Consider the following 25,362-nt stretch of genomic DNA (forward strand, 5'->3'; position numbering starts at 1 on the left):
GTACTTCTGTCAACAAATATTTGTGAACAACTAGTGCACGCAAAGAGGTTGTATTAGCCGTGGGAGATAAAAAGAAACATAACACATGATTTCTATCTTAGGATTGACTGGAGGACAGTTGATCAGTATACAGCACCAAGGAAGTATGTTGAAAGTTTTCATTTTATTCAGTTTCCTATAAAGCTCTTCCTACATTGAAAATCAGGAATTATCACTGCAATCATTTAAAGCCGCATAACTGTCATAAGATTTTCAAGTATATTTGCCCTTACTTGTCAAGGATCCCCTAACAGTCACTTGCTGTCATGCCCTGGGCTTCAGTGGCATGTCTGGAGCTTTCCCAATACTGATGAGATATACACCCAGATTTATATATAGAATTATACTCACACACACATTCTGATGCCACAGTAACTGTTGCAAATAGGTTATTGGAAGGAGAAAAAACACTGCATTCTGTATTGCGAATGCTTTGAATAATATTAGGGTTATTCTCATTGCCTTCCCAGCATCTAAAATAATAATTTGATCCAAAAATAGAAGAAGGTTGAGAATGAGAAATAGCCAACTCATTACTCATCAGCTGTCTAAATTCTTTTACCCAAATAAAAGCACAAAAAATTCGTAACACATGTGAATTAAGATAGTATTAGTCTTGACTGCTCTGTATTCAGCTAATTCCTCTGTAGTAAGAACTCCTATAGAATAGAGATAATAATATCCTCTTCATAGGGTTGTATGAGCCAGTTGAGGTAAGGCCCTTAGGACAGTGCCTGACATATAGCATATGCTCAAATGTTAACTGTTATTAATACTTGATTAACGAAAATCCCAACCAATTTTATTTATATTACTAGTTTAATTCACTTGCTTCCGAAACCAAGATGCCCACAGAATAGTTTCTGGTTTTATTTGCCCACATTGTATCTATCTGGAGGGCTTTGTTTCTCAGTGTGATACAGGCTCTCCTCTTCTTTGGGAAATCTATTTGGGCTGATAAACTTATCTATCATGAGAAACTCTTTTGGTTCCATTTGGAATGAATTTCATAAAAGTGCTTTCTCCAGAAGAAACATTATGAAAATTTTTGAAAAGGGTCCTAATAGTCACATGTGCAGGTTATTGAAAACTAATCAATCTTATACGATTAACAGATCCTGATACAGCTCCAGTGATCCATGGGGTGGACGTTATAAACAGTACATTAGTTAAAGTTACCTGGTCAACAATTCCAAAGGACAGAGTACATGGACGTCTGAAAGGCTATCAGGTTTTTATCATGGTTTTTCTTCTTGTTGTTGAATTGGTATCTGAGAATAAATAAGAACTGATTTCAGAAGAAGCCAAAGAGAATCTGCCACCACGATGGATATATTAAAAGATTTTTGTTTTCATTGCAGATAAATTGGTGGAAAACAAAAAGTCTGTTGGATGGAAGAACACATCCCAAAGAAGTGAATGTTCTAAGATTTTCAGGACAAAGAAACTCTGGAATGGTTCCTTCCTTAGATGCCTTTAGTGAATTTCACTTAACAGTTTTAGCCTATAACTCTAAAGGAGCTGGTCCTGAAAGTGAGCCTTACATATTTCAAACACCAGAAGGAGGTGAGAGGGTAACAATGGAGAGTCATGTCAAAAATGGAGGTGATCCATGGCCACATTAAACATTCTTCATTATGGCCAGGCATGGTGGTTCATGCCCGTAAATTCCAGCACTTTGAGAGGCCAAGGCAGATGGATAACTTGAAGTCAGGAATTCCAAACCAGCTTGGCCAACATAATGAAATCCTGTCTCTACTAAAAATACAAAAATTAGCCAGATGTGGTAGTGCATGCCTGTAGTCCCAGCTACTTGGGAGGCTGAGGCAGGAGAATCACTTGAACCTGGGAGGCAGAGGTTGCAATGAGCAAAGATCGGGCCACTGCACTCCGTCTAGCCTGGGCCACAGAGCAAGACCCCATCTCAAAATAAATAAATAAATAAAATAAACGTTCTTCTTTATTAGTAGTTAATTAATATTTACTTCAGATGAGTTGGCTTGTCAATTTCTATAAAATTTATAATATAATAGGGCTTTTTTGAATTTTGCTAATTTATGTGAGTTTATTTTTGGTCTTGTGTTTCCTAGTACCTGAACAGCCAACTTTTCTCAAGGTCATCAAAGTTGATAAAGACACTGCCACTTTATCCTGGGGACTACCTAAGAAATTAAATGGAAACTTAACTGGCTATCTTTTGCAATATCAGATAAGTAAGTAGAAATTTGAATTGGAGTTAACTTGTTACATTTCACTTTTTGATTGAGTATTCTGTTTGCTATGTTGGGAGTCTAATGATCACTTAAGGCCATGGTTTGTAAGCTGCCATTCTTCCTTGTAGCCCAGGGGCTTGTAAACTGGCTTGCATGCCAAATTCAGCCTGCTGCCTGTTTTTAGGAATAAAGTTTTATGACGACATGGCCATGTCCACTTATTTATGTATGTCTACAGCTGCTTTCTCCCTGGAGTGGTAAAGTTGTCATCTCAACAGAGACTACATGGCCTACAAAGGCTAAATGTTTACCATCTGGCCCTTTACTGAAAGGTTTGCTTACCTGTTTTAGAAAAAAAGCAGTGTGCTGATGAGTACACAAGACATGTGTTTAATGTTTATATGTAAGATGTTTGGAGTAGGAAAAATGCAAAAGTTATTGAGTGATGTGATGGAGATTCAAAGCACACTACCTCTTCTGTCTCAGATATATGCTCGCATACTCAACCTGAAATATACTTGTGTTTATCAAATTCTCTATGGGTTGCTCGCTGTTTCATGGAGATGATATTGAGAGGACTAAATAATTGTCTTTGGAGCATTACTCAGAATGGGCTCTGTGCACATGCTGCTGTGCAACTAGAGTAACGTGAATGTGTTCAGATGAAATCGGGTCATTTTTAATAGTAGTGCCTCCCATCTTGAACAGTCCTCGAGTCTAAGCATCATCTCAAAATGGAACTTAGGGGATTGACATTATAGAAAATTTTAGCAACATCCCATCACGAAAATTTTAGACTTTCAAGACATCAATTCTCAAAGCACCAGAAATACAGAAACCCAGCATACACTGCTTACAAGTCAACTTGATCATAGCCCTGTTGTGCTACTTTCACATCAACTCAAGACTTCCAGCAACCCAGGTCACATATTTGCTTTAGCTTCTGATGGTTTCTGCTGAAATTAGCACATATGTTTAAATACATACAGGCCTAATCCCAACAGAAGTAGATTTTAGCACTTTTGAGTGCTCGCTGTGTAGCAGGCTCAGTACTAAATGTATCACTTTGCATTGTTTCATTACAGTAAGAAATCTATTAGATATATACTATCACTATTTTATGAATGAGGGGATTGAGATATAGAGAGTATACTCACACAGAGTCAAGCAGCAAAGTAAGTGTTAAGAATGCAAAGCAAGATCAGTCCAATTCTACATGTTGAGCTCTTAACCTTATATTATTCCATGTACTGGTTTTCAAAAATGGTGTAAGAATTGAAGAAATATTTGAAGATTCTTTTAAATGTCAGTTTGTTTGGTAAATATATACCTTCTCCTTATCCTAACAATAAGAAACTCAACTAATTAAATTCCAACCTTCATATTGATCCGTATGTAACATTTAAGTTTATTTAAAAATAAGTTCTTAAAATATAGAAGTTGAAATATTAACAATTGTAATGATTACTGAACTGCTTGATATGTGGATTTTAAAATAAAATAATATATAATTATTTTGCTCTCAATATTAAATGATCAAGACATTTTAGGTAGTTTACCTTTTTCTTATTGCTCTTAGATAGTCTAAATTGTTGCAATTTATATGTATGAGAGCTCTATGTACACTCTCCTGAATTCTTATATTGATTGTAGTAGTTTTTCAATTGACCTTGTGGTCATTCACAATTATGTTTTCAAAAAATCTAAGAGAGTGATGATTTCACATCCTTCTTTCCAATGTTTGGATGCCTAGTTTGTTTGTTTTTTCTTTTCATTGATTTGAATTGCATTTTATGGACCAAGGAAGGCATTTTTATGTCAATAATAAATGCATTTTTTAAACATCTATGGTATCTTGGACTGAGAGTCAAGAGGATTTATTCTATATTCTTTCTTGCCACTAACAGCTGCACTATCTTGGATGTATTTTATCTCTTGGATTATTGTTACAGTAATCTTATAATACACCACACTCTTACACAAATCTCATGTCTTTGCTGGGTACACAAATCTCATGTCTTTGCTGGGTTGCAATTCTTTGAAAGAAGCTATCTGATTCAACTTTTTACAATTAGCACTTTGCATAGTACTTAGTACACAGTAGATATTCTTAACTATTTAATATATTCTTGCATTTATTGATTCTATGTATATTGAGTAGCTATTTGGTGCCATATGTTAAACTAGAAACCATAGAAGACACAAATAAATTACCATCTTGAATTATTCTTCCGAAAGGAAATTACAAGTACTTAATTCAAAGGTACAATGAAAATATAGCAATGGGGAAAATTCATTATTATTAACAGGTATGATGAAGCTGGAGCAGTTGGCTCCAATATAGCACAGGGATTAAAGCTGTTTCTCTGGGGTCAAAAGGCCATGGTTTGGATTCAAATTCCAGTTTGCAAATTTGCAGACTCAAGATCAGAGCAAAGCACTTATTCTTGTGAGACCTCAGTTTTGTCACATATGATATAGTCATAGTAGTTGTACGTACCTCATAGGGTTAAATGAGTTGATGGTTATGAATCATTAATGTATCTTTACATACCACAAGCATGAGAAGAAATGAAAATAATGAAGAATGCAACTTGAATGGTTAAATACATTTGAGCTGTTGTTCATGTTTATTCTTTAGTAAATGACACCGACGAGATTGGAGAATTAAATGATATTAACATTACAACTCCATCAAAGCCCAGCTGGCACCTCTCAAACCTGAATGCAACTACCAAGTACAAATTCTACTTGAGGGCTTGCACTTCACAGGGCTGTGGAAAACCGATCACGGAGGAAAGCTCCACCTTAGGCGAAGGGAGTAAGTACATGAGGCTTCTCTTTTTAAGAGGCTTTAAAAAGAGGCTGCATCTTTGTAAACAGCTGCACTGAAAGGAAAGCACAGTGCTAGTCATTGTAAATTAGAAATGATTGTGATCCCACTCTGTCTGACCTTCTGTTTTCCACTGACATAGAGGCAGAATTTATTAATCTTGTTTGGAAAGTTCACATTGACTCAATTTATGGATTTCTGCGCAATATCAATCAAATTATAGCTCAGTGTATACAAGGTCAGGAACTATAATTTTACTTAATTAAAGTAGCGAGACATAAGGTCACAAAGCTGTTCAAAAGGTTAGTAAAGGTATATTTTTCTTTTAGAAATGTTTCCATACAGAAAAATATTTGGCTCTTGCATTGGTAGACATTACAGATCTAATACATCTCACTTTCATGCCTTCACTCTATATACATTGATTCATATGTCAATTTTGTTTTACTGTCTGATGATTGATGCCAAGCAACTGGCTGGGAAATGGCTTATAAATCTTTGGTTTCACTTGTAACACAATTATCCTAATTCAATTACACTTTTCTATTTTTTTGCACCTTTAACCATTTCCCTTCCCAAATTGCATCTCCAGTTACGATTTTAGCAAGGTTCTTGCTAAGCTTTCTATGATAGCAATAGGACCTTCGCAGATAAATCAGATCAGAGAAACTGATGTACACACTAACTTAAACAAAGAGAGATTTAGGTAGGGCTTAAGCTGTTCAGGCGTGGAAGGATATTGGAGAAAGAAAGGAAGGATGTAGAAGATGGAAGAAAGGGAAATAGAGTTGTGAGTTTATCGTGTATTAAGGTTGGTGCAAAAGTAGTTGTGGCCCTTCCATTAAAAGTAGTAATGACAAACACCACAATTACTTTTTCACCAACCTAATACTATGTGTCAGACTGTGTTCTGGATGCTTTTCCAAATTGTAGATTAGAAAAATGGTAGAATCAATGAAAGAAACATCACGAAGGGGAAAAATAGTAAAGAAAATTCAATTGCCTATTATTTATTGAAGATGTATATTAAAATATATTCAAACTTGTGAATGACTGTAAATCACCGTGTTTGTGTGTGAATGGTTATGCTCTGACCTTTATTACTGGTTTGTTTTTACATCTTATTGTGCCTGCTATATCTGACTAATAACAAGCTTATGTTTTTCTCAGATTCCTTAAACATTTAAAACCCCTTTATGTGGGAAAAGTGTATAATTCAAATAATTACTTCCCTAAAACTCACAAAATATTCCCAAGGATGAATTGAACACCAAGTGAAATGAAGAACTCATTTCACTGACTTTACCTGCTCATAAAAGTTAGATTTAAAGATGGGGATTGAAAACTTCGCAGTAAATAAAAGGTTCTTATTTCTGAAGCATTGAAACTGACATCAGGTGTCCAATACAAAGAAGAGAAGTCAGAATGGTAGTAGTCCAAACATGCAACTTCCATATTTTTAAAAACAGAATTTAAGGCATGGAGTTGGTTGCTATTTTGATATAACCAAAACCATAATGTGCTTGTGAAATGCTGATCCCATTCTTGCCAATTTGAAGCATATAAGAAAAAATATTCACAGAATTGCCTTACAAGTATTACACATTCTAGTACATATGTTGGAAAATTTGGGCTTGGTTGCATTCATGCTTGAGAAATTGTTTTTGGAGAATGAAAATGCTGTTCATGTGATTTTACAACTGATGTAGCATCTTTTCTTCAAACTAAAAATGTAACTAATTTGCTGCGTATCTTAAAAGAACATTTCTTCACTTCTTACGTGTCAGGAATCTAAAAATGTTTCTTACTAGCGTGTTTGTGCTCTTTTTCAGGAATCTGCATTTTCAGTATTCCAGCTAACTGCCCCCTTCCCCAGTTGACACTGATTTCTCTTCTATAGGCATGTCTTGCTATATGTACAGGGGAAAAAATTACAATCTCCTTTTCTACAAGAGTTCAACATAATCTTTGAAAAAGATGTATATTTCCACTGAGAAGACACATCTTGTTATCACTCAGCACTCTAAAAATGATCACTTGTGCAAATTGGAACCTACTACTATGCATCTTTCTTCTTGCTCTGCCTATGTAGCTCATTTCAAGGTCATTTGGCACTTGTTCAAAAAATAGGATTTGATTGACAAGCATTTTTGTCAGATTATTTTCAGGTTGTCACTCTGATTTTCAAATAAATCATATTCCATAATCTAAGAGCGGAAAAAATGGAGCTAATCAGAAATATTATTTTTGTGTCATTAGTGGTTTGAATAAATCACTTGCTTTACTCTGTTTTTCAAAAGCTTGCACGACTTAATGTTTTACTAATATCTGTGTTTTTCAAGGTCAAAATTAATTGCACTCTGTTTCAATGATGCTTAATCTTGAAGGCTTTGCTCATATAATTGGCCTCATTTCTCTCATGGCATAATTTTTAATAAAACCTTTTTGTTATTTAGTAACTATATAATTAATTTTTTCTATAATGAAAATGCATAATGAAATATTGATCTGTAACATATACCCACTTTAAATAGAATTTCATAACCCGTTGTAGTCTCAGTAAGAAACATATTTTATAACACTGCTAACATTTTCTGGATTATATTTATTATATTGAGTTGTTTCCCAGCAAAACTATGGATCGCATGCAAAAATATTTAAGATATTTGGTGGTAAGATAAGAAGTTAGCATATATTTGTTAAACTTGATTCATTTTATCTTCTACTATGAGATTCTACTATTAACATATTGACATATTAATATTTTTTGAAAAGTATTAACTTCTCACACCACTTTCAAAATGTCAGTAAAACCATTCCATTGGTATGTACCTACAAGCCTACACTTCACACACTTTGGGCTTCTATAGATTTCAAATATTTAATATATGATCATATTGTAATGCTATTTCATCAGTATTTATGGAGAAGACCAAGGCAAAAAAAAAAAAGCAATATATAGTTAGTTATGATTATAAGGTTATATGCTGTCAATTGTAAGTCAAAAGGCCATATTCAGTTTCCCATTAGGTTTGTGAAAATCCAAATTGCACAAAATCGTATTGTGTAATTTTTTTAAGTTTTGAACCATTCATGTGACCAGGCAGATTTACAGTACCATTTCATCTTAAACAGCCATGTATTGAGTTCATTTCATTTACTCAGTTTCATTATATTAAAAAAGGAAGTTGAAATGTTGATTTTCTTGATCTCCTGGTAGTTCAAAAAGTGAGACAATATGGTATAAGTGACTTTCTTATTCACTTCGAATAACAATATAGTTTTTTTTTACTTTTTGTGTCCTGTTTTTCCATGACTACAATTCACATGATTTAACTGTGTACATTTCTTAGGTAAAGGTATCGGGAAGATATCAGAAGGAGTAAATCTTACTCAAAAGACTCACCCAATAGAGGTATTTGAGCCGGGAGCTGAACATATAGTTCGCCTAATGACTAAGAATTGGGGTGATAACGATAGCATTTTTCAAGATGTAATTGAGACAAGAGGGAGAGGTGAGAAATGAGATTATATTTGGGGAAATCTTAGTCAATCTGTGTCCTGTAGAATATTTAGTGTTGCATATGTCCTATATTAAACATAAAAACACTGAGTATATTGGTTATGAAAATAATAATTTCAATTTTTGACATATTTTTAAATTATCAAAATGAAAAATGTTTCACAGTAGTCCAACTTATCCTTTATTTTGTTTTTACTAGAGTTGTTGCCTAAAAATATCTCCTGCTAATTAACACATGTTAATAACACAAACTAAAAAGAAAAAGCAAAACAAAACAAAACCACCAGGCTCCATGGTCATCTGCTTCTAACCAAGGCAGCTTGCGCTTTTTGCTTGCTCCTTGCTGCTTCTGAGTTTAACTTCTGCCTTCACTATCCTTCTTTGGTTTTTCATCTTCAGAATCAAATACAACTCAAAGAAGTCCCTTTTTAAATAAAGAAGGAAAGATTTATCAGTATTCTCCCATTAACGTGTCCTTCACATTGGATTCCTTCTGGGGTCATTAAAAAAATTGATACTATTTGGTATGCTTAAAAATGATGTCTAATTTTCCCCAGTGTTACAGGATACAAGACTGTTTCTAGTGTACAATGTTGTGACTTCTCTTTCTACAACAGAATATGCTGGTTTATATGATGACATCTCCACTCAAGGCTGGTTTATTGGACTGATGTGTGCAATTGCTCTTCTCACACTAGTATTGTTAACTGTTTGCTTTGTGAAGAGAAACAGAGGTGGAAAGTACTCAGGTAAATTTGTTTTTTAATGTGATTTTCAACTTATTAAATAGCATTTTCTGGGAAGCATTCTTCAGAGACATCCTTTTTTTTTAAAATACACATTCAAGTCAAATTTATTTTAGCAAATTAGATGTACAATGCACTGAGAGGAAAAACATATTGCTAAATTAACCAAAAAAAGTATGTATGGTCTAGAGTATTATTTCCAGATAGTTCTAGTTTCTAGCACTTAAAATGGGCTCTAACTGCCAGGTGTGGTGGCTCATGCCTGTAATCCTAGCACTTTGGGAGGCCGAGGTGGACGGATCACGAGGTCAGGAGATCCAGACTATCCTGGCCAACATGATGAAACCCCGTCTCTTACTAAACATACAAAAATGAGCCGGGCATGGTGGAGGCTGCCTGTAATCCCAGCTACTCGGGAGGCTGAGGCAGGAGAATCACTTGAACCCGGGAGGTGGAAGTGGCAGTGAGCCGAGATCGTACCACTGTACTACTTCAGCCTGGGAGATAAGAGCAAGAACTCCATCTCAAAAAAAGAAAAAAAAAAGCTCTAACAAGGTTGATAACACTTCCAAACTTCTATCGTCTATCTGTGAAAGATCAGAGCCATTGAGAGACATATTACTAAGTCACATATATGCTTTGGTGTTTGAAGTGACCCATCCATAGCACGCCTCTCTCTATACATGACATACACGACTCGTGTTTTTTGCACTAATGCATTCTAATATTACTGGCTCCACTGGCCAACTTTATTGGTGTTAATCATTATTAGGAATGTGTTTCTTATTACCATGGCATGTATTAGACACACTGCCTCATGAATTAATGATACATAAGGTATCCATGAAAACCATCATAGTTGGTAATAAGATGTTTGCCTTTAATTTCATTCAACTTCTGAATTGTTTTGTCTTTTTCAGATATACATATTGTATGAAGATGATGGTTATTACTAGTATTGCTTAGTATTTGTGATGCTTTTATATAGCGACAAAGATTTAGATTACACTGCTATTTATTTCATGATGTTCAGATTTATGAGAAGTTCATTATTGGCTTAGGATTTATCTAGCAAATATTTAGTGGGAACCCATCATCTACAAAGAAATATTGAGAGCATAATTTCTAGGTTTTTGTAAAATGACATGCATAATTTATGGAGTTATGCATTTCACTTTTTTCTCTGAAGACTGAATGATTATGAATTAGGTTCACAATGACTAATAATTGTTCTGAGTAATTAATGGGAAATGTTAAAGAGTTATAGCATTCTCCTTATCCCCAACAAATAATCATTTGTGAATTGTGTGCTAACCAGATTCTAAAGATGTTTCTTCAAATCATGCCCTGAAAAGAAAAAAAAAAAAAAAGTCAGCATTTCATATTGCAGAGCAGCTAAGAGAATCTACTAGGTCTCTGCATGTAGTCGTAAAAAGTTCCATAAAGAACAATTTGTATTTGCGGTTTTTTGTTTTGTTTTTTTTCTTTTTTTAAGTAAAGGGAATAAGAGCTTTTGGTCTTATATTCTACTAATACAAAAATTAGCCGGGCGTGGTGGCAGCTATCTGTAATCCTAGCTACTCGGGAGGCTGAGGCATGAGAATCCCTTGAACCCGGGAGGCAGAGGTTGCAGTGAGCAGAGATCATGCCACTGCACTCCAGCCTGGGTGACCGAGTGAGACTTTGTCTCGAAACAAAACAAAACGAAACAAAAAAGGGAAAATGTCAGTGGAGACCTGAATATTCAGATTGTTGCAACAATTTTGAGTAAGAGTGATGCATAACAACCAAATGATTGACCTTTTTTTTTGTTTTTCTTTTTTTTGAGACATGATCTTGTTCCGTCGACCAGGCTGGAGTGCAGTGGCACTATCTCAGCTCTCTGCAACCTCTGCCTCCCAGGTTCAAGTGATCCTACCACTTCAGCCCATCATGTAGCTGGGACCACAGGTGCACGCTACCACGCCTGGCTAATTTCCATGTTTTTAACAGAGACAGGGTCTTGCTTTGTTGTCCAGGCTGGTTTCAAACTCCTGGTATCAAGTGTTCTGCCCGCCTTGGCCTCCCAAAGTGCTGGGATTACAGGCATGAGCCACCACATCCAGCCTTGATTGACTTTTTAAATTCAATTTAATTTAATGACACAGATCTAATAGGTGCCTATGACGTCTTCAAAAAGTCCAGATAGTAAAATAAATATTTAGTAATTTGGTCTTCACTGAGAAATCAAGTTAACTTGGGCTCTTCCAATAAGCCTTCTTGTTCACATAATATTGAGTAGTCACGTGAAAATATGCAGCATGCTGCAGGTGTGATGACAAAAAAGTAGAACTTCCCAAAATCCCCTCTATTTTTTGTTTAAACAAAGAAGTAACAGATGGACTACAGGTATAGCCAGAAAAAAATATTGGCTCACTGGTATCAAAACATTTGAGCAATGCTGTTCTTATTGACTATTCACTATTCCACAGCACTGGTAAAAGTGTATTTTAAACAGTCACTGTATTAGTTTCCCCACCTTTTTTCTCTTTTTTAGTTAAAGAAAAGGAAGATTTGCATCCAGACCCAGAAATTCAGTCAGTAAAAGATGAAACCTTTGGTGAATACAGGTAAACTTGAGGTTCTGTTTTAAAATGTATCGAAACACGTATTCATCATGTTGAAAGCTCAAATGAACAAAAAGGTGTTTATTCTTAACAAAAAGTTTACAGAACCATAATGTAATGACCCTATAAAGAACGCTTTGTACAAATAGGGCCCATGTAAGTGCTAGCAACCAAATTTCTGTCTGTGTGGTGACGGTGTATAAAGAATTACAGTCCAGGCAGAAGTATTGGTTAGGATACTTTTCTTGAAGCTGTGTGCCTAACACAAAGACATTATTCTTATTTAGGTTGAATATCTATTTGGGGTAGCTAAAATATCTTTAGCATGGCCATTTTGAACTCAGGTTGGATGCAGTTTGCATCCACACACATATATCTGTATACCTACAGTGTTGCACCTGCCAAGGTAAGTAAGTTACAAACCCTGCCCTCTAGATGAACCTAATCAGCAGATAAAAATGTCTTATATATGCAAATGACTGTAATGAATTAAATAGAATAAAAGAGCACAAAAGAGAGCAACTATTTCTGCCCAGGTAGGATTTTGGAGAAAGGACCATCCCTAAGAGATAAGCTAAGCCTTAAAGGATAAAAAGGATTGTGTTACTGTTAACCACTGGACAGAGGATGACAAAATGAGTGAGGGCATGTCGGGCAAGGGAGGAATGGCAAGAAGTCTGCTCTGAGCTAGGTAGGAATCTTTTGGGGACGTGTTAAATTGTCTCTTTCTCCTGTTATCTCTCTCCATCTTACCCTTTCTACTACTCTCTTAACTTCTTAGCTCTTTTTGGTTGGAATGGCATCTTTTTTTTTCAGGTCCCCTGTATATTTCAGCCAACAGACACATTGTAAGTTCCAGGTTTATATCGATCTTAGCACATGGGAAACCAGAGTTTATATCAAAGAAGAAATCTGGTTGATCCTCTTTCTCTCATCTCTGGATTCATCACTCTAGCCAGGGATGTGGAGCATTTTCATTAGCTCATTGTTAGACATTTGAGATTACCTGTACCTCCACTTTGTGCTATACTTATTTTTCTGTATTCTACTTAGTCAATACCCTTTTTACATTTTTATGTTTCTTAATAAATGACTTTAAGTTCTTTCTAGAATAAAGAACAGTAAAGAGAAAGAAAGAAAGAGAGAAAAAGAAAAAGAAAGAAAGAATTTTAGAACTTTGCAAATTGTGCTCCTTACTGTTGTTAGTTAGCAGTTGCCTCATAACAATAACCACCAATACTTAACAGCTTAAAACAATAAACATTTATTATTTCCATGTCCTCATAATTCAGGAATCCAGACATGGCTTAGATGGGTGCTTCGGGCTCAGGACCTCTCATGAGGTTGCAGGAAGGTTTTGACCAGGGCTATGGTTTCATCTAAAGTTTCAGCCAGAGCACAAGCCATTCCTAGGCCACTCATAGTGCTTTTGGCAGGATATAGTTCCATACAGACTGTTGAACTAAGGGCTTCAGCTCTTCACAGGCCAGAAGTCATTCCTAACTCCATATCACATGGATATCTCCATGGGGCCATTCACAACATGGCAGCTGGCTTCCTTCAGAATGTGTGAGCCAGGGAGCAAGACAGAGCACCCAAGTGGGAAGCCACAGTCCTTTTGTAACCTGATATTGGAAGTGACTTCCCATCACTTCTGTTGTATTCTATAGGAGCAAATCAATAAGTTTAGCCCACAACTCAAAGGAAGAAGATTATACAAGGTACAGATTCCATGAGGCAGTGATCATTGAGGACCTGCAACAACTTTTCAGAAGTTGAGGCAGGAGAATTGCTTGAACTCAGGAGGCGGAGGTTGCAGTGAGCCGAGACTGTGCCACTGCATTCCAGCCTGGGCAACATAGTGAGACTCCATCTCAATAAAAAAACAAAAACAAAAACAAACAAACAAAAAACTACTTTTGAAAGACAGTATTAGCTCAGTTTTACAGGCAAGAAAACAAAAACAATGCCTTGCAATGCCTTGTCTGAAAACCCATTTCCCCATACCCTGCTGCTTCTTTATAAAGATAGCTAACATCTTCCTGTGCATTATTTCCTATGACATCCGTTTATAGTAGTTGATGTGTTTTCCAACCTCTTTCCCCCAAACTACACATTTATCAGGATAATTGTCTACTTTCCACATTATCCCAGGAGGCACTTTTATAAGAGGTGCCCTGCATAACGTAAGTCTTCATGCTTCTAGCTTCCGATATTCATCCCTTTTGTTATTTTTCTTTGCTCTTTGTTTCCTGATTCCTCAGCCAATGCCTCATTTTCTTTCTTGATTTGTTTTTGTAACTGCAATATCCTAATTCGAGAGCCAATTATCGTATCAGTCAGGGGAGCATGTGTTATGCTGCTGTCAAAACAACTCCAAAAGCATTTTCTTTCTCAAGTTATGTATCCCACAGAGATTGCCCTTTTCATCTTAGTCACTTAGGAGCACTGGCTGGTGGATGAGAATCCAGGGTCACCACAGCAGGGAAAACAGAATGTAACAAACTGAGCACTGGCTTTTAATCTTCCACTTGGAAGAGACACATGTCACCTTTGCTCACTTTTTTTTTAAACCGAAGAAAATTCCATGGTGGCATATAACATAGAGTAGGCAGAGAAGTGTCATCCTGTTTTATTCCTAGAAACCTGACGTACTTATTGAATAGCACTGACCAATACCACAAATTATAAAATGATATATACATCTAAATTATGTTTTTTCCAAATGCTTCATTGATGAAATTTGATAAAATCATTTTATATGGTGTATAGCTTCATAATGTAATACTAATTGGTATTTTAAAAAATCTTGATCCAAAATTTGAAGATCATACCATTTGATAAGCATTTTACTAATGGATTTACTTCTTTTCATGAATAAAACACCTACCATAAATATAGTATACTTATTTATGTTCTTAAAATATCAGCCATTTCTCTCTATCTTAAACTATAACAAGCTTGAACTGTTAACTATATTAAAGAAAGTTATTTGGTTTCAAAAACAGAATATGATTGATTTTTAAAAGAGAACTTTTTGGAAGGATATAAGAGAATCAAAAGGATCAGAAGTAAAAACAGAAGATCAAGACTTGGAGGCCAGGAGCTCCAAAAGGTCATGAAAGCAAAGGAAATTGCATTTGTTCTCTGTCTGAGTCCATTAGGGGCTACTATAACAAAATACCATAAACTGAGTGGCTTATAAAAGAACAGAAACTTGTTTCTCACAGTTCTGGATTCAGGGAAGCCTAAGAGCAAAGTGCCAGCATTTTCAGTGTCTGGTGAAGGCTCACTTTCTGGGTGACAGATGGCGCCTTCTCTTTGTGTCCTCACATCGTGGAAGGGGTAGGGCAGCTCTCTGGGGCCTCTTCTCTAAGGGCACTAATATCATTCACTAGGACTCCACCCTTTTGGCCTAATCACTTCCAAAAGACTCCACCTCTAACACTCTCACATTGGTTATCAGGTTTTAACATAGGAAGCTTGGGAGGACACAGATATTTAGACCATAGCAGCCACTATGGGCATCAACAGGTTGAATCCCACATGTCCTACAGAAGCTGAGCTGTCAATTTAAAGAGAAGCAGAAGTGTTTTGAATAATGAAAGATTGTTTGGTGGAAATTGCTTATGACTTTGTAAACATGTGTTTACAGACTTTGCAAACTTGGTAAACATGTGTGGTAGTATCATGTGGGCTTTAGTATCTGTCTTCAATGCTATTATGAATGTCCTGAACATTATAAAACCTTTTAGCACTTATGAATGTGTTTCTTTACATGAATATGAATATTAGATTTTGTTGAACTATGTTTTGTTTGTTTGTTTTCCAGTGACAGTGATGAAAAACCTCTCAAAGGAAGCCTTCGGTCCCTTAATAGGGATATGCAGCCTACTGAAAGTGCTGACAGCTTAGTCGAATATGGAGAGGGAGATCATGCTCTATTCAATGAAGATGGATCATTTATTGGTGCCTATGCAGGATCTAAGGAGAAGGGATCTGTTGAAAGCAATGGAAGTTCTACAGCAACTTTTCCACTTCGGGCATAAACACAATATGTGTAACCAACGCTACTGGTTCACCCCAACCTTCCATATTTATCTGTTCAAGGGAGCAAGAACTTTCATATAGGAATAGAAACATGTTGACCGAAGATTTCATCCAGAAGTCAACATCCTGCAATTATGTTGAAAAAAGTAGCACTGCCTTCAAAATATAAAATGCCAAGCACTTCAGGCCTATGTTTTGCTTTTGTTGTTTTCAGGTGCTCGAAATGCAAAACACAAAACAAATCCTGTATTTAGATACACCTCAAATAAATCCAAAGTCCCCATTCAGTATAGTCCATATTTGCCTGATTTTACTATTCAGTGTGCTTGCATAGATGTTGCTACCTTGTGGGGTTTTCTCCGTATGCACATTGGTATACAGTCTCTGAGAACTGGCTTGGTGACTTTGCTTCACTACAGGTTAAAAGACCATAAGCAAACTGGTTATTTAAAATGTAAAAAGGAATATGAATGTCTTATTAAAACATTTCATTGAATATATACAGTCTAAATTTATTATTTAAATTGTAGTAGCAAAAGTCTTAGGTGAACAATCAACTAGTATTTATTGAGCTCCTATTTGCCCAGAGATGATCATATTTAAACAGAAGTATAAGTTTTTCAGTTTCAACATTTTTAAAATTTCTGTCAGTTATGACATCCACGAGCATCACTTTCTGTGTCTGTGTTTTTTTGTTTTTTTGTTTTTTCTTGGACTAAATTCAACTGCATGGAAGCAGTGGTCAGAAGGCTGTTTCATACAAGAACAGGCAGAAAGTGCCCATTGTTCTGGATTCTAATAGCTACATCTACTTAATATCTTCATTTCTAAATTGACTGCTTTTACCTTTTTTCTTGTTTATGTAATGGTATGCTTGCATATATTTCATGAATACATTGTACATATTATGTTAATATTTACACAATTTAAAATATAGATGTGTTTTATTTTGAAGGGAGAAAAGGAACATTAACAGGCATGTTTGTACAGTTAGAATATATTAGTAAGATACTGTTTATCATCATTCCAGAGCTACAACTAATAACATGAGGTTCCAAAGCTGAAGACTTTGTATAAAGCATTTGGATTTTGTTCTTATATGGTTTTCTTTCAACAGTTTCAAAATAAAATATCATATAAATATTGAGGGAAATGTTTTCATATTTTTCAAAATAGGTTTTTACTGTTGAATGTACATCTACCCCAGTTCCTCAAAAGAAAAACTATTTACATAGAAATTACTACACATATGTTTGCGTGTATGGTATTTTAAACATCTTTGTGGTGATAATCTGTTTCCCCTATATTCTCCTTCTGTCAAAGTCAGTACAAATTCAGGGAATTTATTTTCTGGCATTTGTGCTCCAGTCCTTTTAAAATTGTCCATGAACACATGTTTTAAAAACAATATGGAGGATGATGCATACATGTCAGTCAAGTTCAGCACTAGACTTGACATTTTACGGAAACATTTTTTAACCTTATCCTGAAATACTTCACTACTGTTTAATGAAATTGATTTATTTTACTTTAGTTTTTGAGTTGTGATTATTGGTATACAGTTACATCCTCAAGTTGGATTTATGTAACCCCTTATATTTCATGGATACCAACATTTGGGGTATTTACAATAGTCAGCGCAGGAATGCGCATGGAATATCTACTTGTCCTTTTGAACCTCACGTGTCCTCCAGAAGGCATAGACAGGAAAAGAATGTCTTATTTAAAACTACAGTTTATGGGCTCAGGATTTCACCACAGTCCTGGGAGTAAGCATTTCAAAGGGGGAAGGCATCGTGGTCCCTACCCCGTGTAAATGTGAGGATGTAGACATCCATCAGTGCAACTCGAGCTCCATCCTCATCTGATTTCTAAGGTGCCAATTTTCTGGAGGAACAGCCATCATGTTTTGATTTATCTGGGAGAAAACTGTCGTGCTCAGCTACTGAGGAGGGCAAGGTTGTGATGTTTAAGTTTAGTTCTCATACTATTCTATCTTATTCTATCTCCTCTTCTTTGTCATCAGTCAAAATGTGGTTTTTAAAGAGAGTCATGCAGGTTAGAAATAATGTCAAAAATATTTAGGAATTTAATACCCTTTAAGTCAGAAGATAAAACAAATACTGAAATATTAGCTCTTCCTACACTTCGTGTTCCCCTTTAGCTGCCTGAAAATCAAGATTGTTCCTACTCAGATCTTCTGAGTGGCTAAAACTTATGGATATGAAAAAGGCGATTGTATGATGACTATGTTTTCCTATCATTATTACCTTTCCTCAATACTATTGGGCTACTACTGGGACTCTTCAGCACAAAAGAAATAGGTCTACGATTGACCCTGATTTTAATTGTGAAATTATATGATTCATATATTTTATGAATCAGAATACTTTCAAATAAAATAAATCCAAGTAGGTTAAAATGGATTTCATGATTTTTCCCTCAGAAAATGAGTAACAGAGTCCATGATGTGCAATGGTAATTATAAATCGGTGAGGCTTGTTTGCAAAACGCCCACTAGTAATAAGGCAACAGCCAATATTTAGAACTTTGTTCTTTACTGGCTTTACACTAACTTTCTCTAGTCTACTTCCAATATTATTTAATGTAACTGATTGTATATAGTCTCAAGAATGGTTGGTAGGCATGAGTTCCTAGAGAACTGTCCAAGGGTTGGGAAAATCCAAATTCTCTTCCTGGTTCCAGCACTCATTTTGTACATAAACATTAGGCAGGTTGCTTAACCTTTTTATTTCAAACTCTCAACTCTAAAGTGCTAATAAATAATCTCAGTTACCTTATCTTTGTCACAGGGTGTTCTTTTTTATGAAGAAAAATTTGAAAATGGTAAAAGCTAAGATGCCTTTTAACTTCATAAGCAAACCTTTAACTAATTATGTATCTAAAAGTCACCCCCCACATACCAACTCAACTTTTTTCCTGTGAACACATAAATATATTTTTATAGAAAAACAAATCTACAGAAAATAAATCTACTGTTCTGTGAGCAGTATGATTTGTACATGCCATTGAAAATTATTAATCAGAAGAAAATTAAGCAGGGTCTTTGCTATACAAAAGTGTTTTCCACTAATTTTGCATGCGTATTTATAAGAAAAATGCGAATTTGGTGGTTTTATTCTATTGGTATAAAGGCATTGATATTTTAGATGCACCCACGTTTGTAAAAATGTAGAGCACAATGGAATTACGCTGGAAGTCTCAAATAATATTTTTTCCTATTTTATACTCATGGAAGAGATAAGCTAAAGAGAGGAAAATAATGAGAAATGTTGGTGTGCTTTTCTAAGCATTTAAAACATAATTGCCAATTGAAATCCTAAATATGTTTACATACCATTAAGATATGATTCTTGTAACAATGTTAAATTGATTATAATGGGATTGGGTTTGTTACCTGTGGTAGTATATATATATCCTAGTGTTCCTATAGTGAAATAAGTAGGGTCGAGCCAAAGCTTTCTTTGTTTTGTACCTTAAATTGTTCGATTATATCATCAAAAGAGATGAAAGGTATGTAGAACGGGTTCACCTGATTACCTTTTTCTTTTGGCTTGGATTAATATTCATAGTAGAACTTTATTAAAACATGTTTGTATTGTAGGTGGTGTTCGTATTATGCTTATGACTGTATGGTTTGAAAATATTTTCATTATACATGAAATTCAACTTTCCAAATAAAAGTTCAACTTCATGTAATCCAGAAATGTTTGTATTCTGTTCTACACAGTTAAGAAGAATCAGAATTTACATATTAATCTTAACTACTTCGGTTGCCTCTGATCCTGGAATATCTATAAATGAAATATAATTTAATAAAGTATAAATAAGATATAAATAAAATATTTTGATTTCAATTACTTTCTAAATATACAATATCACCAACATCTATAAAACAGAATATTCCAATAAAATTTATACTTATGATAAATATAAATTTAAGATGAATGTATATTTATCTGGTTATTCTTAATAAAAATGTCGAAATGTCACCTTCCAAGAAAATGCCCAGTATGCTATATTTTCAGTGAGGCTATTAGATAATTTTGACATGGTCTCTTAGAATTGGGTTACCCAGTTTGGCTCAGTGGACAATCTACCTAAAATTGTTGTTTTTAAAACTGTTTTATTGACCAGACATGGAGACTTACTGAAATCGTTGCTCTTTGAGAGTATGAGTTGGGTGGATCACTTAATGCAAAGAGTTCAAGACCAGCCTGTGCAACATAGTGAGACCTCGTCTCTGCAAAAAAATTAAAAAAGAAATTATCTATACCAAGCACTTTACATAGAATACCACATTTAATCCTCGAACCATATTCTCTGGTTTGTTAAATTAGGGGACTGGGAGGTTAACTAACTTAATGAGTGTCACCAGCATGGGCTAGAACTAAAAATTGAACCCAGGGATGTTTGACTCCAAAACCCTAATTCATTATACCATTAATAGTACATTTTTTCATGCCCTCGCTCCTCCACCTTTTCTTAGAAATACTGAAGAAAGGTGAGTTTCAACTTAATGCTGACTTACTGATCATGCTTACAAACACCTTGGCTTTAAGATATGTGATCAAGACATATGATAGAGGAAAACAATCAATGCTTTACTGTATAACCAGTTGAATGTGTACAACCTAAAAAGAAGTAATTCAAATAAGCCAGTTATTTTTAAATGAATGTCACGCATTTCATTATATTCCACTCACTCTTTTGGCAAACTGAAAAAGAACAGAAGCTTTTTATTAGAAGTGGCTTCAAAAACAACTGCACTAAACATTTTTAAGTTGATATTTGTATTTCCTCATCAAATACCAGAATCTATGGTAGGACATCTCTCTTCTTTTGCTATTCTCATTTGTTTCCCTGTAAAACACAACATAGAATTTTTAAGCCATATGTCTCTGGACTCTTGGCATCCCACTTATGGAGAACCCTTATCACCAAGATAAATCAGATGTTAAGTCAGATAAACATATGCACGATAACGTTTCAAGGGCCTTGTTTTAGGATTTTAGCATGTGTTAATATGAGGGTTTTTATCATCCTCACATCACTTACAGTGTGATGCAATAGCATATATATACATGAGTAAAGAAAGGATAAAATATGGAAATTCCCACATTACCTGAAAGAAATAATATATTGCACTGCAACTGAAATGCGTAAATTCTTTTAACAGGTGGAAAAAATGTTTCATTGATTGGTCTACTTATAACACACTGAATCATGAAATATTTTCCAAAGTGATCATCTATATAGATTGTTCCCAAAATAGTTATCTTGCATCACTGATTCTGTGGAAAACATTATGTTTGACAAAATTATTTTGGGAATGTTGGCAAACATAAGTAAATGGATACATTTGCTGCATTGAAAATCCTTAGGAGAATATGGCATGAAAACTTGTTGGGCGCTGGAGTTTTTTGCAGACTCAACCTCAGGCCTCTTTCCCACTCTACTGCTTTCCTAAGGTATCTGGTCCATTTAAGACTTTGATTGCCATGGGTAGACAGATGACTTCAAGTCATTTTTAGCCCAGTTCTCTCCTCAGATCTGAGGCTTTTATATGTGACATTTTACTTGACATCCCTCTGATGTCTGTAGGCTATTTCAAACTCAATGTTTCACAAGCAAATGCATAATTTCCACTTTCCAAACCTGTTTTTGCCCCGCTGTGCTGTTCAGTGAATGACAGCAGTAATCCATCCAACCACTCAAGACAAAAACCTAGACATTGTCCTTCATACTTGAGCTTTCTCTTTCAACCTCTGTGCTCAATCCATCACAAAATTCTGTTGATATTTTCTCCTATGTGTCTCCTGGATCTGCCCACTTGTCTGTACTGGGACCGCTTTTATGCTGAGTGATCTTTCTGTGTCAACTGGCCGCACTCATATCTCTTCTCCACTATTCAGGCAGGGTGATTTATGAAGCGCAATTCTGTTCATGCTGCTTCCTTACTTTGAACAAAAACGACAAATAGCTTTCCATTTCTTCTAAGATAAAAACAAAAATCTATAATTGGCTTGCAATGTCCTGCATGGTCAGATCCCTACTTAGCTTCCAAGTCCCTTATTTTCTGGTTCTTTTTTTTCCTTTCTCCATTCCAGTCCTGGTGATTGTATCAAACGAGCCTTCTGCATGCTTCAGATTCTGTAAGGCTCATCTATCTTATATCAGCCACTGCTGGAATTAACAGTTCTGCATGGACCAAAGCTGACTAACTGCAAGTCAGCTTGCAACTAGCTGCAGTGTTCATGATGCATCTTTGCACTATGGTATGAGATCCTGTGAGACTGCCTGGTGCCTATTCATGCTCAATCTGGAAGCATGGAAGGGTTAACACCTTGTGGGCCAAACATTTATCCAATGGGAGAATGGAACTAGTAGATAAATGCCTGTCTTCTCTCTTGTCCTGTGTCCCCTCCCTCCTCTCTTATAGCAAATGGTCCCACGGGACACAGCAATCGTTTGCATTCAACAGTAGCCAACTCAATAATGTATCTTCTATTGGTTCTCCCTGATTCCTTGTCTCATGCTCCCTTTTGCCTCATGCCTGGTACCTAGGATTGCACTCCCTAATCAATGAGTAGCCCATGTACTGATTCCTGCAGGCTCTGCTGTTCAGGAATCCAGGCTAAGGTGTGTCTTTTATCAGTTCCAGGTATTTTCTAATTGCTTCCTGTCCTGAGAAACCTTGAAATTTCTTACCTCTCCTTCACAAAACCACTGATCTGCTTTCAAGTTCAATATCATTTCTCCAGGGAAAACATCCATAACTAGGTGAAATCATCTTATTTTAATATGTCATGGTGTTATGTACTTTTGATTTCTAGCATGAACCACTGTTGAAGTTTTACTTTTATTACATGGCTATTGATTACCATCTCTATTTATCCTATTAACCTAAAAGTTTTATGAGGGCAGGAGATGCACCTTCATTTTCACTGGAAATACCATCTGCCTAGCAGGATGTCTTGTATCTGCTGGGCATTTATTAAATATTTACTAAATAAAATAATAAATGTCACAAGGAGGGATATTCCAAATAATTAATGCATTTGAGAAAATGTCAGTCCAGCTGCATGAAAGAAGTCTCTATTTGTACCCCACAAACTGTTCTTACCCCTTGTTTTTCTTCTTAATAAATGACTCTACCATCCACCTAGTAACTCAAGCCAAAAGCTTTAGGATCATTCTTTAATTCACTCTTTCCTTCATTGTCCTACAACAAACCCATTGTCTCCTACAGTGCTAACTCCAAAATACAGTTTAAATCTATTCATTTTTCTCCATAGCCATTGCTACCATCCTAAGATAAGCCAAAGGAATCTTTTTCATGTCACTGGGCTTCCTTCATTCTTGTCCCTTTCTCCAACCTATGAAACAATATCAGGGAAATTTATAAATATAAGTTAGATTATATTAGTGATTTCTCAGTAAATTTAGCCATAATCCCAAATGTCTAACCAGATGGCTGTGTACTAGCTAGCTCTGCCTGCCTTATGACCTTGGCTCATAAATTCTACCAAAGCAAAGCTTGTGCCACACTGCCCTTCCGTATATTTCTGGAGCCCACCAAAACTTTTTCTTGCCCACGACATTTGCAATTGCTGTTCTTTCTGCCTGGAATATTTCCCCAAATTTTGTATGAACTTGCTTATTATCATTTAAATCTGTGTTTAAAGGTCACTACTTCAGAGAAGACATTTCTAATTACCAACTCTAAAATAGCCAGGCTCTATGATGTTATTCCCTTTAATTTCTTCATAGCAATCATTACTACATGAATTTATATTCTTAGTTTTTTTCTTCCCTGTTGTCATTACACTTTAAGCTCTCTGAGAATAACTTTGTCTTGTTCATTGCTTGCATACCTAGAATTGGCTCCAGAATATAACAGATGCTAAATTTGTTAGGTAAATGAATGAATTAAAGCACTAAATGAAAAAATACAAGAAATCATAATAAGAAAAAAACAAATTAACCTTCTTATCAAAACATATTGGCTCCAGGTTTTAAAAATATTCATATATTTAGAATATACAGTTGCCTCCACCAAAAACTCTTATATAGTGCATAAACACATAAAGCTGCTCACAACAGGACTGATCAAACTGACAAAAAAAATAGGCTTTTCTTTTACAGCTGATGCCAAGCCCTTTCTGTTGTCCTTTTAGGGAAAGGAAGTCATTATTAATGTTTTATAAAACAATTACGTGACATGCAAATCAGTAATTCCAGTTATAAGAATCAGTACAAAAATTTTTCTTTGCTAAATGTCAGTATCTTACAATGAAGTTGACTGCAGTACAGTATGCATTTGAATAATTATAACGAATTAAAATGTTCATAATCTATGACTATAATTTCATAGGAAAAATGGTCATATTATAAAAAATGTAAATTTCTGCATAGAGTATGAGTATCAACTATGTTTTAAAATAAAATTTAAAATTGCCAACACGTGCTTTTTCGATTAATTATTTTATTAATTTATAATAATAGTAATAATAAAAAGCATAATGTTTTAATTAAAGATGCAGTTAAAAGTCTCAACCACTAGATGGAAGTGTTTCAAAGTAATATAAACTGTGCCATACAGAAAGCATCCTACAGTCAGTATATTTTCTCCTCGAAGGCAGTTTTCAAGCTTTAGCATGTATTATGTATGTATTACTTAGTTTACACTTCTTCTTCCACTTCTAAATTGTGGCCTTATTATAGTCATTATTGACTTTCTTTGATGTAAGTTTTGTAAATTATATAGGTTTTTTTTTTCTAATTTAGAAGGGGTCAATGTTTTTCAAATGTTAACAAAGTATGATAAAATAATCTTGTTATAATACTTAGGACTTCAAAAACAGTTTTCTAGTTTAACATTTTAAATCCTGGTAGAAAGAGATGGAAATAATGTCTGAATTATTTATATTACCTATTTCTAAACGAATCGATATTTCTTACCTTTTTCTTTAATGCACATGAATACCTCATTTACTGTGCTAAAATATTGCCTGATATACATGCATAAACACAATAGTAGTACTAAAACCTGTGAAGTCATGATTATAAAAATGAGTTCAAATATGTAAATGCTTTAGAACAGTATCCGTCACATGCAAAATGCTAATCACACATTATGGCATGTTAATTAAACATTTTTATAAAGTTGTCAACTGAGAAAGTGTAGTTATGGTCATGCTGATAATCCTACAGTAAAGGATAAGGCTCTATCTGAAATAAGCTCTGTATCTTGCCAAGAAAGGGCACCAGATGAAATCTGAGTTGACGTATATTGTAAATAAAGCCTTAATTTCAAAATTGAGTTGAA

The 25,362-nt window shown here is 35.0% G+C and overlaps 1 protein-coding gene across 3 annotated transcripts in view; it reads left to right on the top strand.

Annotated features, from left to right (window-relative positions):
• CHL1 (cell adhesion molecule L1-like) overlaps window positions 1-19,738 on the top strand; it is a 215,521-nt gene extending 195,783 nt beyond the window's left edge. For all 3 annotated transcript variants that reach the window (XM_011937220.1, XM_011937222.1, XM_011937221.1), the window contains 8 exons: window positions 1,155-1,270; window positions 1,401-1,605; window positions 2,130-2,252; window positions 4,894-5,073; window positions 8,439-8,600; window positions 9,226-9,357; window positions 11,891-11,963; window positions 15,793-19,738. In XM_011937220.1, the coding sequence (XP_011792610.1) occupies window positions 1,155-1,270; window positions 1,401-1,605; window positions 2,130-2,252; window positions 4,894-5,073; window positions 8,439-8,600; window positions 9,226-9,357; window positions 11,891-11,963; window positions 15,793-16,009 (1,208 nt within the window). In that variant the 3' untranslated portion in view covers window positions 16,010-19,738. The remainder of the gene's footprint in view (window positions 1-1,154; window positions 1,271-1,400; window positions 1,606-2,129; window positions 2,253-4,893; window positions 5,074-8,438; window positions 8,601-9,225; window positions 9,358-11,890; window positions 11,964-15,792) is intronic.
• Window positions 19,739-25,362: the final 5,624 nt, after the last annotated feature.

The sequence above is a fragment of the Colobus angolensis genome, unplaced genomic scaffold (assembly GCF_000951035.1).
Source record: "Colobus angolensis palliatus isolate OR3802 unplaced genomic scaffold, Cang.pa_1.0 Scaffold160, whole genome shotgun sequence".
In the NCBI taxonomy this organism is placed as follows: domain Eukaryota; kingdom Metazoa; phylum Chordata; class Mammalia; order Primates; family Cercopithecidae; genus Colobus; species Colobus angolensis.